This window comes from Cololabis saira, chromosome 12 (genome assembly GCF_033807715.1).
Source record: "Cololabis saira isolate AMF1-May2022 chromosome 12, fColSai1.1, whole genome shotgun sequence".
NCBI lineage: Eukaryota > Metazoa > Chordata > Actinopteri > Beloniformes > Belonidae > Cololabis > Cololabis saira.
This window is the reverse complement of record NC_084598.1, coordinates 18,310,453-18,323,879: the sequence shown is the minus strand read 5'-3', so window position 1 is coordinate 18,323,879 and position 13,427 is coordinate 18,310,453. Positions and strand designations below refer to the sequence as shown.

At 40.5% G+C, this 13,427-nt stretch overlaps 1 protein-coding gene across 1 annotated transcript; it reads right to left on the bottom strand.

The window, feature by feature from the left end:
* Positions 1 to 1,185: 1,185 nt before the first annotated feature.
* slc6a1a (solute carrier family 6 member 1a) lies at positions 1,186 to 10,223 on the bottom strand. The gene is made up of 15 exons (XM_061735808.1): positions 9,902 to 10,223; positions 8,361 to 8,751; positions 7,999 to 8,130; positions 7,761 to 7,861; positions 7,553 to 7,662; positions 7,263 to 7,395; positions 6,453 to 6,587; positions 6,253 to 6,356; positions 5,489 to 5,613; positions 5,194 to 5,306; positions 4,608 to 4,739; positions 4,303 to 4,405; positions 3,957 to 4,057; positions 3,626 to 3,793; positions 1,186 to 3,532 (listed from the first exon to the last, which is right to left on the bottom strand). The coding sequence occupies exons 2-15, from the start codon at positions 8,590 to 8,592 to the stop codon at positions 3,071 to 3,073; spliced, it is 2,151 nt and encodes a 716-aa protein (XP_061591792.1). The 5' UTR covers positions 8,593 to 8,751; positions 9,902 to 10,223; the 3' UTR covers positions 1,186 to 3,070.
* Between the last annotated feature and the right edge of the window lie 3,204 nt (positions 10,224 to 13,427).

The window sequence follows — 13,427 nt, the reverse complement described above, 5'->3', positions numbered from 1 at the left end:
TGCACTAAAGCACAGACATGTTTTTTTTTGTTTCTCTTGTTTTACATACTGTACAGTGTAAAAGTACTGATAATGAAACAATGGAGCTGCAGAAAAGTGTTGCCCTCATTCAGAGATTAACGATGTTCTGCTACATTGCTCACGGCAAATCAAGAGCTTCCAACTCCTGTCCTCCCAGGCCGAAATGATGATCAATGGCTTTTGTGGACATATGTGATCAGTCGGGGCTGTCATTGTGGTGACTTGTTTTCATAGGTAATGATGGTAAATTACACAACTACGAAGGATATTAAGTCATCCATCAGGGACTGGTTTATATGAGCTGCCATTAGGGGCACTCTTCAAATCCCAGCCACCTCAAACAGATATCTTTCTGTCCCTGACCTGCCTCTCTTTTTCCCACACACAGACTTACACACACACACTCACACACAAACACGCTGTTCGCCACAAGCTACTACAGGAGACATCTCATTCTTTTATCCGTGGCGAGTCATTGTGGTGGTGTCAGCTGGTGCCGTCTCTTTTATCACACTGGAAGCTAATGGAAGCAGCAACTGCAGGAGGGAGAGGGATCACACACACACACACACACACACACACACACACACACACACACACACACACACACACACACACACACACACACACACACACACAGAGTCATAAGAGGTTGGGGAGATGGGACGGGCGGGCATGCCAGGCCCCGGGGCGAGAGCTGTTTTGTGGTAATGCTTTTCTTGCTTGCTGAGGCTTCTCTATCAGCTCGTGTTTCTGACACTCAATAAAACACACAGAAAGGATTCGGATACTTTTCTCCTCTGATACCTTTTCTTTCTTTTTGTTATAATTTGCTTATTTCTTTGCACCCCTTGGTTAAGACATTAGCGTGTAATTGAATATCTCATTAACCCAAAACTACTCAAAACAGTTTTATTTAGTGCTCCTCATACCACCTATATGGTTCCTCCACCTAAACCCTCCTTGCAATTTTATCGATCTAACGTTTTCTTTTATTTGCTGTCAGGCTTTTGCTCGACGGACAGGGTTTACTCACCAAGGAAGAGACAATAGCTAGTTACTGCAGGAGGATTTAGAGCCGCATGCATCTTTTGACAGAATAGTTGACCTAATTTCCTGAAAGCAGTTTTAGCACAAAGACTAAAGACACAAGGTGTTATGGACACATGCCAGGCATGTATTGTATTTATAATTTCTATAACTCTTTATTTTTTCAGTCTTTCTCTTTGTATAACATAACAATCGTGCTTTATCATGTGACACTATTTAGATACATATCATGTTTATATTATGTTTTACATTAGGCAGTGAAACAGTTAAAAATATACAAAACAATATTGTTTTACTAGACATTGTTTCTATTTTTAATATAATCTTCAATATCGTCATTGTCATCATCATTTAGTATATTTCTGTTAGATATGTGCTTTAGCATGTGTGATCAAAATATTATTGCAGAAAACAGCAACTCCATTTTTTCAACATTTAGACAATAACTTCCAATGTAGTACAGACATTCACAGTTACATGTTTTACACGGCACAGTTTTACAACAAACTTCCAGAGAAAACTGTGGTAGAGTAACTTTATACAAAATTCACAGGACATGAACTGTAGCCATTTCACATTTTCGCTCAGTTGTTTTGCTTTTCAGAGTAAAACCGGTTCTGCTCAACCAGATGCCTTTCGCAGTAGCTGCCATAGAAGCAAACTAACATTGTCCTAACACGCCGTGGCAAACGTCTGGGGAACGTAAAGCTTTGTGCTTTTAACTTGTGAAGCAAAGACAACATAAACCAAAAGAGAAACAGACCACTTGCTTGCTGGCCTGCACATGTATGTCCACATATGTATTGCTGAATACATATTGATCAACAACTGATCGCGACACAGAGAAACTTAAAACATGACTGTAGTCAACACAGAGTTGGTCCTAGTTGTTGTGCGAGCATACAAAATGGTATTTTGCAGTTCTGCCCAATCACGTAAACATACAGTGGCTTAACTGATATCGGTGCGTTGGCTTAAGGCCTTCTCTGTTTTTCTTCTTTTGTTTGTCAGGAGACATTTGAAAAACTTTTCAATGATGTTCCTGAGGAAAGCATGCAAAACGTAAACAGGATTGACTGTCAGCATTAAGGGATAAGTTTATGCTTGTAAATCATTTTTCTAGCTTTGTGCTTCTTCTTCTTCTTCTTCTTCTTTTTTGTACTTCCGTGTACCCTGTGCTTTGCCAACCATACACTAAATGGCATAGGTTTTTTTTTTTATGTATTTTTTGCTATGTCTGCCTATTGATTTTGGTCCTCCATCACAACACATATAGTATAAAACATCCTAAAAATAATTCTAAAAATGCTTTGATCACATAAATATTTTCTCTTTTTTTTTTACTGAAAAAAAGGAAGGAAAAATAACAGTCTCTCTCACACAAAATCTTTTGTAACAAACACTGGATTGTTCCAGGACTCCACAACAAGAACTTCTTATTGGCATTGTGCTTACTCAGAGCTCCCCGTCTGCCCTGTGGCCTGCAGTTTACCTCACAGAGAGCAACGTTTGGAAAAGAGACAACTGTGTGAGGTTTAGTAAACATCCAGCAAAAAAATAAAAATAAAAAAGAATTGACAAAAACAAAGAAATTGACGGCATCCCTTGCACTCTTCAATGATGTCAATTTTGTTTTGTTCACTACTTCATCTACTATATTCACACGGTATTTACTTGATTCATGAAGATATTCAACAAACCTCTAATATCGCTAAGTTTTTTTTCTTTTCTCACAGTATTACACAGTATGTTTACATGTTTTATTCAGAATTACGGTTGTATTTGTGAACACTAACAGTCTTTGATATTGTTTTCAGAATGCAAACCAACAACAAGACATCATTGGCTTAGTTTAACAAATAGAGAAAAATGAAACGCGGTTTTGAAAATCTGTATTGATCACATATTGCCCCTGGAGGTAGGTGAATCAATTAAAATCTCGGAAGTCCTTTGTAATGTTCTCTTTTGTTGACATGCTCCATGAGGGTTTGTTTGTTGTCTACACATTGGCCTCAGCATTGGTCAAGTTAGAGGTGGGGCTGGTTGGGTTGGGGGGATTAACAGACTCTGCTGGGACAGCCGGGCTGGGCGATGGGCTGGTTGGGCTTACAGTTGTGGCGGTGGGGTTAGCCGGACTGGCCGCCGCGGTGATGGTGGTGGTAGTGGTGACGGTGGCGCCAGGACTTGTGGCCGGATTCACCGGGATAGAAACTGAGGCGGGATTAGCCGGTGGAGGAGCCGTGCTAGTGGGGGATGCGGGGTTAGTGGTGGCGTTGACAGGAGCCAGATTAGTGGGACTAGCTGGGTTTGCAGGAGCTGGGTTGGCAGGACTGGCCGGGTTTGCAGGAGCTGTGGTAGCAGGACTGGACAAGGTAGCAGTGTTGGTTTCCACCTGCTGCTCGGGTCCGTTTTCCTGAGGTCGTCTGGTGACTGCAGGGGGTTGAAACATTATCCGAAGTCGCTGGAAGAGAAACACGACTCAAATTATGGACATTAAAGAACGAGATTATAACTATACACAGTGAAAAATCTGTGGGGTCAAAATCTTTATTACCTCCTTGTAAGTGCCCTTAAGTCCAAGGTACATGTACACCATGTATCCCGGTATGAGAACCATGGAGGACAGCGCCATGAGCCAGCCCACTCCCTGACCCCAGCCTGGGAACACGTAGTCTCCCATAGTGAGAGGAACCATTTGTACGGCACTGAACAAGAACACACCCTGTGGGAGACATGAGACGCTTTATGCATCCTGACACCTCTTACTACAGGCAGCTCTGTCTTAGCCTGACATGACTGCAGGCCGCTAATATTGACTTTATTTATTGTTGCGTTTTCCATGTCATGACTTTAGATGTACTGTCCTATTAGCTCAAAGTACTCACACCGACGATGAGAGGGGTGAACACGACCCAGCACAGCTTAAACCATAGACATGGTTTGTAGCCAATCATCTCCTGGATGTTGTCGTAGAACTTGTTCACACCTGCCAGACAAATGACTCTGTGATCAAAATATTCATATCCAATTCATTTCAATCTGCCGCCGGTCTCCCATGCATGATGATGAGGATGGTGAAGTGAAACCCATGAGTGCTTGTGACCTAGAGGCTGACCCGTGTTTGGACAGGTGTAATACTTTCTTACCTTCAGATTTACACCATTTTTCATATTTGTGATAAAACAAATAACATGAAGCCATACTAAGGAACTGTGATGTAACAATACCTACCATAAAACCAGGATATGGAGATGCACTCAAAGAAGACCAGGAACAGCAGGCACATTCCACTGGCAGAGTAGTAGTCAAACAATTTGAACACGTAGATCCCACCCTGGTTACCGTGAACAAAAGGATTGACATTATAAGTCTTGATGTAGGCGACAGATTTACCCTGATGCAGTAGTTAATTAAGAGAATAAAACAAATTTCCACTGGCTCTTACATTTTATATGTATCTAATATTTAGTCTTGTATCTTTTCATCACATTTTAATTTCCAATGTCAGTTGTAACAAAAGAGCTGCCCTGCTGTACCTGCGTGATGTTTGAAAGTCCGATCACATAGGACACCAGACAGACAGCTGCGATGAAGAGCTCTCGTCTGGCTCGAAGCGCTTGGGGGAACTCATCCACAAGGGCAGTGATGAAGCCTTCAACAGTGCAAAACTGAAGGACAGAATCACAGAAACAGTGAATCTGTGCATGTTGTACTTTTTTTTCCCTTTTTTTTTTAAGAAAAGAAACTGCAGTGTGCAACGACTCGTGTAATGCATAAAATAACCCCTAAAATTCCAACTATAAAAATTGCTTTTGCTGTAACATTAAAGTAAGGGTTGTAATTTCTGCCTTTTACTTTGAAGTGTGTATGGCCATCACTAGTGTGGCCTTATTCACATCAAACACAGATAAAAGAAATCCAGGCAGTGAGACCTGTGGGCATATGGAGGTGATAAAGTTGCATTAAAAATACCTGACAGCTAATGTCAAAGCCCAGCTATATCTGTCCACAAGAAGCAAATTGCACTCTTATCATGCAGAGAGCAGAGGTGAGTTTCACAATATCCACCTGCTTTTAAATATTTAGGTCAGTCTGTGAGCCGTTCATCTCCAAACTCCTTACCTGGCTGTCTATCCCCAGCATGAGCAGCATGGAGAAGAACAGAATGGCCCAGAGAGGAGACACGGGCAACTGGGTTACAGCCTGTGGGTAGGCCAGAAAAGCTAAGCCAGGACCTAGGTGATTAAAAGGAAACATTTCATATTTGATCAGACTTATTCTGACATCTACAGACTCACATATTCATCTAGGATCATTGGGAAAGATTGTGTAGTAGTCAGTATCAATGACAGTGCACTGAAAAAAAAGAAAAGAAAAAGAGACAGAAACATTACGGAAGAAACCCCTCAGCAGTTACCTGAAGCTGCTACGTCTGCGATGTCTCTCTTTGTCACATGTGACATGAAGCCAACAATGGAGAAGATCACAAAGCCAGCAAACATGCTGGTACAAGAGTTGATGACACACACAATGATAGAGTCTCTGGGGAGAGGAAACACAAAACAGTCCCGTTCTTAAAGGTCTGAATTTACTGGTTATTTTATGTTCCATTCTGCATTGACCTTTTCCAAAAAGGAAAAAAAAAAACTTCAAAAGATGAACAAAGCAGCCAGAGCTGCTGTGAAAATGCGTTGCAGCGATTTAATCATGTTGATCTTATAGGCAAAAATGTATTATCCTCACAGCAGATGCAAAAAAACTCTATAAAAGAACTCAAAATCAAATGATAAAATGATCTCATATTTTTATATAGACTTGTGAAACTGAGGAATCCATTTGAAAAGAGCTCACAAAAAACAAGTGCAACTATTTTTATGTAACTGAATATGTGACCCAGAATCAGAGGGGTTGTTAGGAGAAAAACACTCAGTCACTTCAATAATATTTTTTACCCTCAAGCACAAAAAAGAAAGAAACAGACTTCGTTTTATATCAGCATTATATTAACAAAAATTCATATTAATTACACATTTTATAGACTCTTACAATCTTGCACCCTCGATTTGTGGGGCATTTTAAATGTTGAAATGAATTACTGCTGACAGATCTGTCTCTAAAACTAGCGGCTTCGTACATCATTATCCCATACATTTCATCCGCTTCATTTATCACCAGTCTTACCTGTAAACATTGTTATTGAAAGGATTGTAGCTGCCTAGAGCTATAAGTGACCCCAGTCCCAATCCATAAGAAAAAAAGATCTGTGTAGCTGCATCCAGCCATACCTGAGAGGGGAGCACAAGAAGAATTTAGCTGCGTGAGGCCGAGTTCTGCTCACTGAGGCATGCAGCACATAAGAATGAATCATAATACGTCCTTACCTCTGACTCTTTGAGCTTTTCAAAGTCAGGGGTGATATAGAATAAAATTCCCTCTTTAGCTCCAGGTAGAGTCACCCCACGGATGAAGAGAATAAACAGCATGAAGTAGGGATACGTAGCTGAGAAGTAAACGACCTATAAAATGTGAAATGGTAATCAGCAGGGTAACATCATGGCTTCTTATGAATATATAAAATCCATGGGTATGAAGCATACGTTTTTATGATGTCTTTATATATTTTTTTCTTTAGCAAAAAAAAGCACAGAAAAAAGATTGCATAAAAGACCAACCATCCAGCTGCAGCTTCATTTTTAGCCAGTTGTCTCTGTTTGCATTTGTGACATCGTGCAAATATTTAGTGAGCAAAATGTATGTGTAGGGATGTATACTTGTCCAAAACAATTTGATTTGCCATGGTCATGTGATGACTTTGGAAATGTGGCACCACATGGGAGAGAAATTGCTCCAAGTGAAGGGAGAGGATGAAACCAGATTTGGGGGAATGGCTGATTGTTACTGCTCCTATCATGAATCCACACGCAGTATGAAAAATGTGTCAAGAGTATTGGAATTGGAAGAGCCACCACAGGGCAGAAAAGGATTAGGGAACAAGTTTTTTTGTGTGTGTTTCTTTTTCCTTTTTTAATGTTTCATATTAAATAAATCAATCAACACAATGCTAACTGCAATCTGAAAGATTGATGAAATAATATTAGACTGTTAAATATTGCATAGTTGTCACAGATTCCTTGTTAGGAACCAGCATAGCACAAGAGGCCTTTGGTTGCCAAATCAGGTAAAGTTCTTACCTTCCCTGTCCAGCTAACCCCTTTCCAGATACAGAAGTAAACAAGGACCCAGGCAATGGCTAGTGTTATTGCCAGCGGCACTCGAAGCTGGCCTGGTTTTTCCAAGCCATCAGTCATTTCATGCATGTTGCGCCTATAAGTCAGAGCAAGCAACAGTAAGACTATTATACAAAGAGGGAAATAGCCATGCAGCAGAGGAGGCTCCTTTTTTCTAGCCCAGGAAGGCATGCAGAATTGATTAAAGCTTTGCTGTTGTGAAAAGAAAGACAATAAAGCAGTCAATATCTTACTCCCAAAACTCCACCACAGAACTGGTGAGATTGGTGGTATCCGCAATGCTGTAGTTTGTGTAACATTTGTCTGTGTTCCATGGATTGCTACATGTGCTCCATGGAAGCTCCTGAAAAACAAATTACATTACATACAATATCACAGGCTACATTCCTTTGTACTTCATACTCATGCTGGTCTCATCTTGGCACACTCTACGATACTCACGGAAGTGAATGAGTTGTATAGGTAGTAAATGGCCCAAGAAATGATTACGATGTAGTAAATGTTAAGCCAGAACGACAGGACAGCTGCTGCAAGGCCCACACCTACCAAAGGAAAATGAATTAGGTTGTGTAATAAAGCTGTCTTTGAATATGTTATGTGGCCTCCATACCCTGATATTAATTTTTTTTCCAGATAATATTATGCACAGTATTTATCCAGACATATTTTCTTTGAATACCTTTAAACACAGGGGCCAGTTTCCACACACCAAGCCCTCCAATTGAAGTGTATTGACCAAGGGAGCATTCAAGTAGGAACAAGGGGACCCCAGCAAATATGAGGGTCAAAAAGTAGGGAATCAAGAAAGCTCCTGGATGGACAGAGTAAATTTAGTTAAGCTTTTGAATATTGCACTGACTCATCACTAAAAACATCATGCGCACAACGTCAATGAATTAGGCCTGAGGTGGCCGGTGCAGGTGAGCGATATACTGTTCATGTTATCGACACGGTACATTAGGTGAGATCGACAAGACATGCATTGCAAAGCTGAATGAATGGGTGCACTGTGCATATATTAGTAATAACAGGGACGTTTACCTCCACCGTTTTTCCCACAGAGATAGGGAAATCTCCACACGTTGCCCAGTCCAATTGCATAACCCACGCAAGACAGGAGGAAATCAAATTTGCCCCCCCACGTTTCCCTGTCGGGCAAGTCTTTTTTCTGCTTTTCGGGTTTCACGTCCAGAGACTTGGGTTTGTCGTTGCTTGTGCCCACTTCGTTCAGTTCTGTGACTTGTCCATCCGTTTTGGTGCCGTTCGTCGCCATGTCTCTGGGTTTGGCAGAGGTCCTGGCCGTAGGACGAGAGGCTTCAGCACCAGTCCACGTAGACAGCAGCTTCGCGGTGGTTTTGTCTAGATCTAGTGATGGAGATGGAGTGTCTGGAGACAGAGCCTGTGCGCGCACGGCTAGTCAGTCGCCGTTAACCTAGAACCGTGAATAGAGTCATTGGTTGTTTGTTCAGGGGGGGGCGCAGAATATGATGTTACCTATGTAACAAAGATGGAAACACAATGTACTACATTCATGTACCCCCTGGCAGGTGCAAAAAAAAGTTAATCCATTCATTTGTTCATTCATTCATTCATCCATCTATTCTTTTGTGCATTCACTGCTAAACAAATCAAGAGAGCGATGCCAATTAAAACCAAACATGTTAAGGTTAACTTTGAAATGGGCATTTAAAACAGTGAACAACATATTCTGGTAATTTGGTGCCATGACGTGCTTTATTTAATATCATTATTTATCTATTTTCCAATTTGTATTAGACTCAACAAATACCAAAAACCATCGATGGCAGAGTCATGCTGATTTGCCTCGATAACCAAAACACATACGACAGATTGCACATAAATTAAGAGCCAAAACCCTGTCAGCAGACGTGGTATAGCCTAAATAAAATATGCATTTTTGAAATAAAAAAAAAAGACTGGCATCATAATCAGAAACGAAAAATGACTACTTAGAGATATGAAAGGATCCAAAACATGCACTTGAGGCGCAGGACGCACCGTAGCGATAGCCGACAGCCTATGAGATTTAAGCCAAAAGAAGTCCACCAATTACCACCTACAGATTCTCCTGACAGTTTTCCATAAACAGAATCGGAAGCATTAGGGATACAAATATATCTCAAACAAACTGCAGAACAAAACACATGGCAGATGAGATCTCCAATGCGTAAAAGCTTTACGCGTCAGGCTGCACACATACCTCACCAAATCTGACGGATTCATTGAAAACTGCGCGCATTGTCCAGTGCGCCAGAATGCATCTTCACATTTGCAGAGTCAAATAGACTATCAAACACTAATCAATTCAGTCTGTAACTGGATGCGGCAAGCAGATTTAGAGAACATGTTAAAATCATTATGCTGACCCCAATGGAGGATTATTCGACTGGTTCACGTTTCAGTCACTTTGACTATCACCGCAAACACCAAAAAAAAAAAAAAAAAAAAAAAAAATGATGTATTGAACTGAGTCGCTTGTAATTGGATTGGAGTAAAAAACAACGTTGGCTGCAAAGACAAACACAGACAGAGGCGACAAATTCCGAACCGAGTTTACTCACAATGAATGTGTGATCTGTGCCGCCGAGGATGCGCTGACTGCCACAAGTCCCGAAACCAGGTATCCGTAGATTCCTCCCGTGTGTGAAGTTGTAAAGTTCCAATATTTCTTGAAACATAAATTGATTTTACTTCCATTAAAAGACTGTTGGGGACCATGCAGTGTTCAGCGGTGTCCGAGCAGGAGCTGTCCAGCGGGGAACAGTGCTGAAGACCAGGAGGAGGAAGGAGGAGGAAGAGGAGGAGGCTGAATCAACGCGGGCAGGAGCCGCTTCGCCTTGTGCGAGTGTCTAAAATCAACAACCAGACTCAACTCCCATCTACAGCCTCAATGTCATCTCAAAGTCGCCCCCCCTCCACTTCTCATCCTCATCTACAGGCTACTGACATCACACTTGCTGCTCGTTTGCTAAAATGTTAGTTTGTTCTAATCTTTCCATTTTATTTCATGTGAATGATGTGATATATTTCTTATTATTATCCAAAGCAAAGATGCAAGTTTATGTCATACAAAGAATTTGGGCAAAAATGAACACTTTCAAAGCTGATGATGTCAGTTTCTTTCACATTAATATTCGAAAATAGTTTTATTTAAATATCACATTTCTTTTTTTTGTACATTTTGAAATGGGTCTGTGGCTATGCAAAATGTGACACACACACACCATTGAGACCCCCACCCCTCCACCAAACACACACACACACACACACACACAACATCACCCCCTCCGCACAGTATTAAAATGTATGTTGAGGTGAAAAATGGACACATATGGGGTTCTATAAGCAGCATTATCAGGTCCAAACGCCTGTGTCTGGGAGGTGAGGCCAGCCATCAGCTGCCTGCAAATCTGGCAAATTGTGATAAAGGGAGCCCGTCAATAAAGGGAGGGAACACTGGCTGCTTGTCTTAACTGTGCCTGTAAGCGTCTAAAGTCCGACGTCTTCCACAAAAGATTGGATGGTGTGGGGAGAATTAACTTCAGGACTATAAGCTGGGAATTTTGATAAAAATAATATAAAAAAAGCAGCGTGAACGAAAAGAAGGGAGAGGCAAAGGCTTAAAGGCTGGAATGCACGAGAGATGGGAAAACACTGAAGAGAAACCAGCGAAGCGTGGAGCCAGTCGGGTTTTTTTTTTCTCTTTTTTCCCCTCAAAATGAAAACATCCGGAAAGTATAAAACAAGAAAGAAAGAAACATGTCTGAGGAGGAGCTTGTCTGTTTTAAGTGTAGGTAAGTGACTCAGTGTGGGTGCAGACAGGCCCACTTGTTTGATTTTCTCCAGTATTTAACACAAGTTTTCTTGCGTTAACTGTGATGTCATAATGTGATTTGCTTTCAAATGCTTGCAGTTTGACTTTGACTCCATGCTCATAGTTTGTTTTCATTTTCCACAAATGTTGGCGGGTAATATTTATTTATTTTCTTTTAACTTTTGTTGACTATAAACAGCTGAAAATGCATGCAGATCGCAGCATTTACACACCAGTGGGATTGCTTCTATCTCAGCCCGAGAGGGCACCAGATGGCTAACCAATGAGGGGTGAACTAACCTACTAAACGATACCACATGAAATGCAGCATTTAAAATCCAATCTGGTGCGCAGTCCCTCCAGACACGGAGTGTGAAACATGACACATATTTATACACCTGCTGATGGAGAATACAGGCATGTCCACGAAGCTGGTGGCATGCACTGCCAGCCCCTAATCTCTTAACTCCTCAGTTTCAAAGGGATTCAGCTCGCTGCCCTTTTTTTTTTACTAGTAACTTCCAGTCCTTTAATTTATGTAGGAAGCCTGCACATGGCTCTATATGCACCATTAGGTCGAAATTATGTGTTCTTTCCGGAGATGGCTTTTGGAGTATGTGACTGAGGATATCCTTGTCTCTCTTTACAGGCCCAGTGGCTGGAAAATTGGTGTGATGTTTGCAGATGGTTGCAGCTATAGATTTTCCACCATTTTGCAATCATTTTTGTGGGTGCAGTTAATACTCCTGTGATGAAAAGGCTAAAGTAGACACCAAATGGATACTTCCTTTTTTTCTATTCCTCAAAATAAATAACAATGAATAACAATCAAGGAGGACATAAGCTCAATCATTTTTATTCTAAGTCTTCGAATGTTAGCTCTAGTAATTTCCAATACACGGGACTACAATTGAAACTTACTGTGAATTGTTTTTCTTTTTTTTCTTATAATTTGTCACATGGACTGTTGAAATCCGCCCATCAGGATAATGACTGTAAAAGATTTACACTTTCTCCATTGATGGCAACACATTTTTTATTGACCCACCTTGAAATGATTGTTTTAACTGCTTGCTAATGTGCACACAATTCTCTGTGCACTTCTCAGTTATCAAATGCATCCTTGTGGACTCATATTTCTCAGCACCTCGCTGCAATTTGAGGCCACAAAATGAACTGATTAGCATGATGATTAGTCATTAGTATGCTAATCATAAGCAATTCACATATTTTATTCATATTGTGGCAGAGTTGTTTTTCTCCTTTTGGCTGGAATTGTGTACGCATGCTATTTTATTTTCACTGCAGGCATTCAAGTCAGCTTCACGACTTGTGGGAATCTAATCAGAGGACCTGGAGACAGGATGTATAAAATCAACTTAGATAAAAGCATCAGAGGATCTTCTATCAATCCTCTTTGGCTTTGTCTTTCTTATGCTAAGAGGAACAAGACCATATTTCAAATGTGAAAGCAAAAGGAAATTATTTCAAGCCCTCTTTTACGGTTATTGAAAAGGAGATCCATATGATGTAAAAACAAGCAGTATGCATTTGAAATACGAAAAGTCAACCCAAAACCTTTGCTCTGTCTCCTGCAGTGTATCTAAAGTGTAAACATGTCACACAATGGGCTGTACTGTCAGAGACCTAGAGGGCTCTTGTCAGTATCCTTCTTTATTTTCACCATGATTGCTGCTATACTTTTTTTAGGACTTTACAGAGAGAGTGAATTATTTGATACCTCTGTGGTTGATGATGAAGGGATCTGGCAAACTTATATTTCACCAGGGAAATAATGCATAACTGAAAAATTGCTCACTCAATGTTTCAATGTAGAGTATAGATATAATTTGGTCGTCCCTCCCAGGGGGGTACTGATAAAATTTACCTCACACTGATACTCGGTAAAAGGCAACTCAGCTAAATTCATTCGCAAATGGCAATCGTTCATAGACCACTTTACCGCGTTGAAGACTCTACCCACCGACTGACCCCCCCCCCTCCCTTAATTTTCTTTTCATCTCCTTAATTTGTTTTTTTTTTATGTTTTATTTATTTCCAGTTTCATTTCTTGCTCATCTGTTTATTTATTTTTTAACGCTACAGAGACTCTGTTCCTTTGTTAGGTTTTGTGTGTTTAAAAAAAAAAAAGGAGACAATGTATAATGCGTCTGTTTGACTACACGTTTCCATGTTTTAAGTGTATGTTGTTTCTTATAAAAAGATCAATAAAAAAAAAAAAAAAAAAAATTTACCTCACACTTACACTTGAT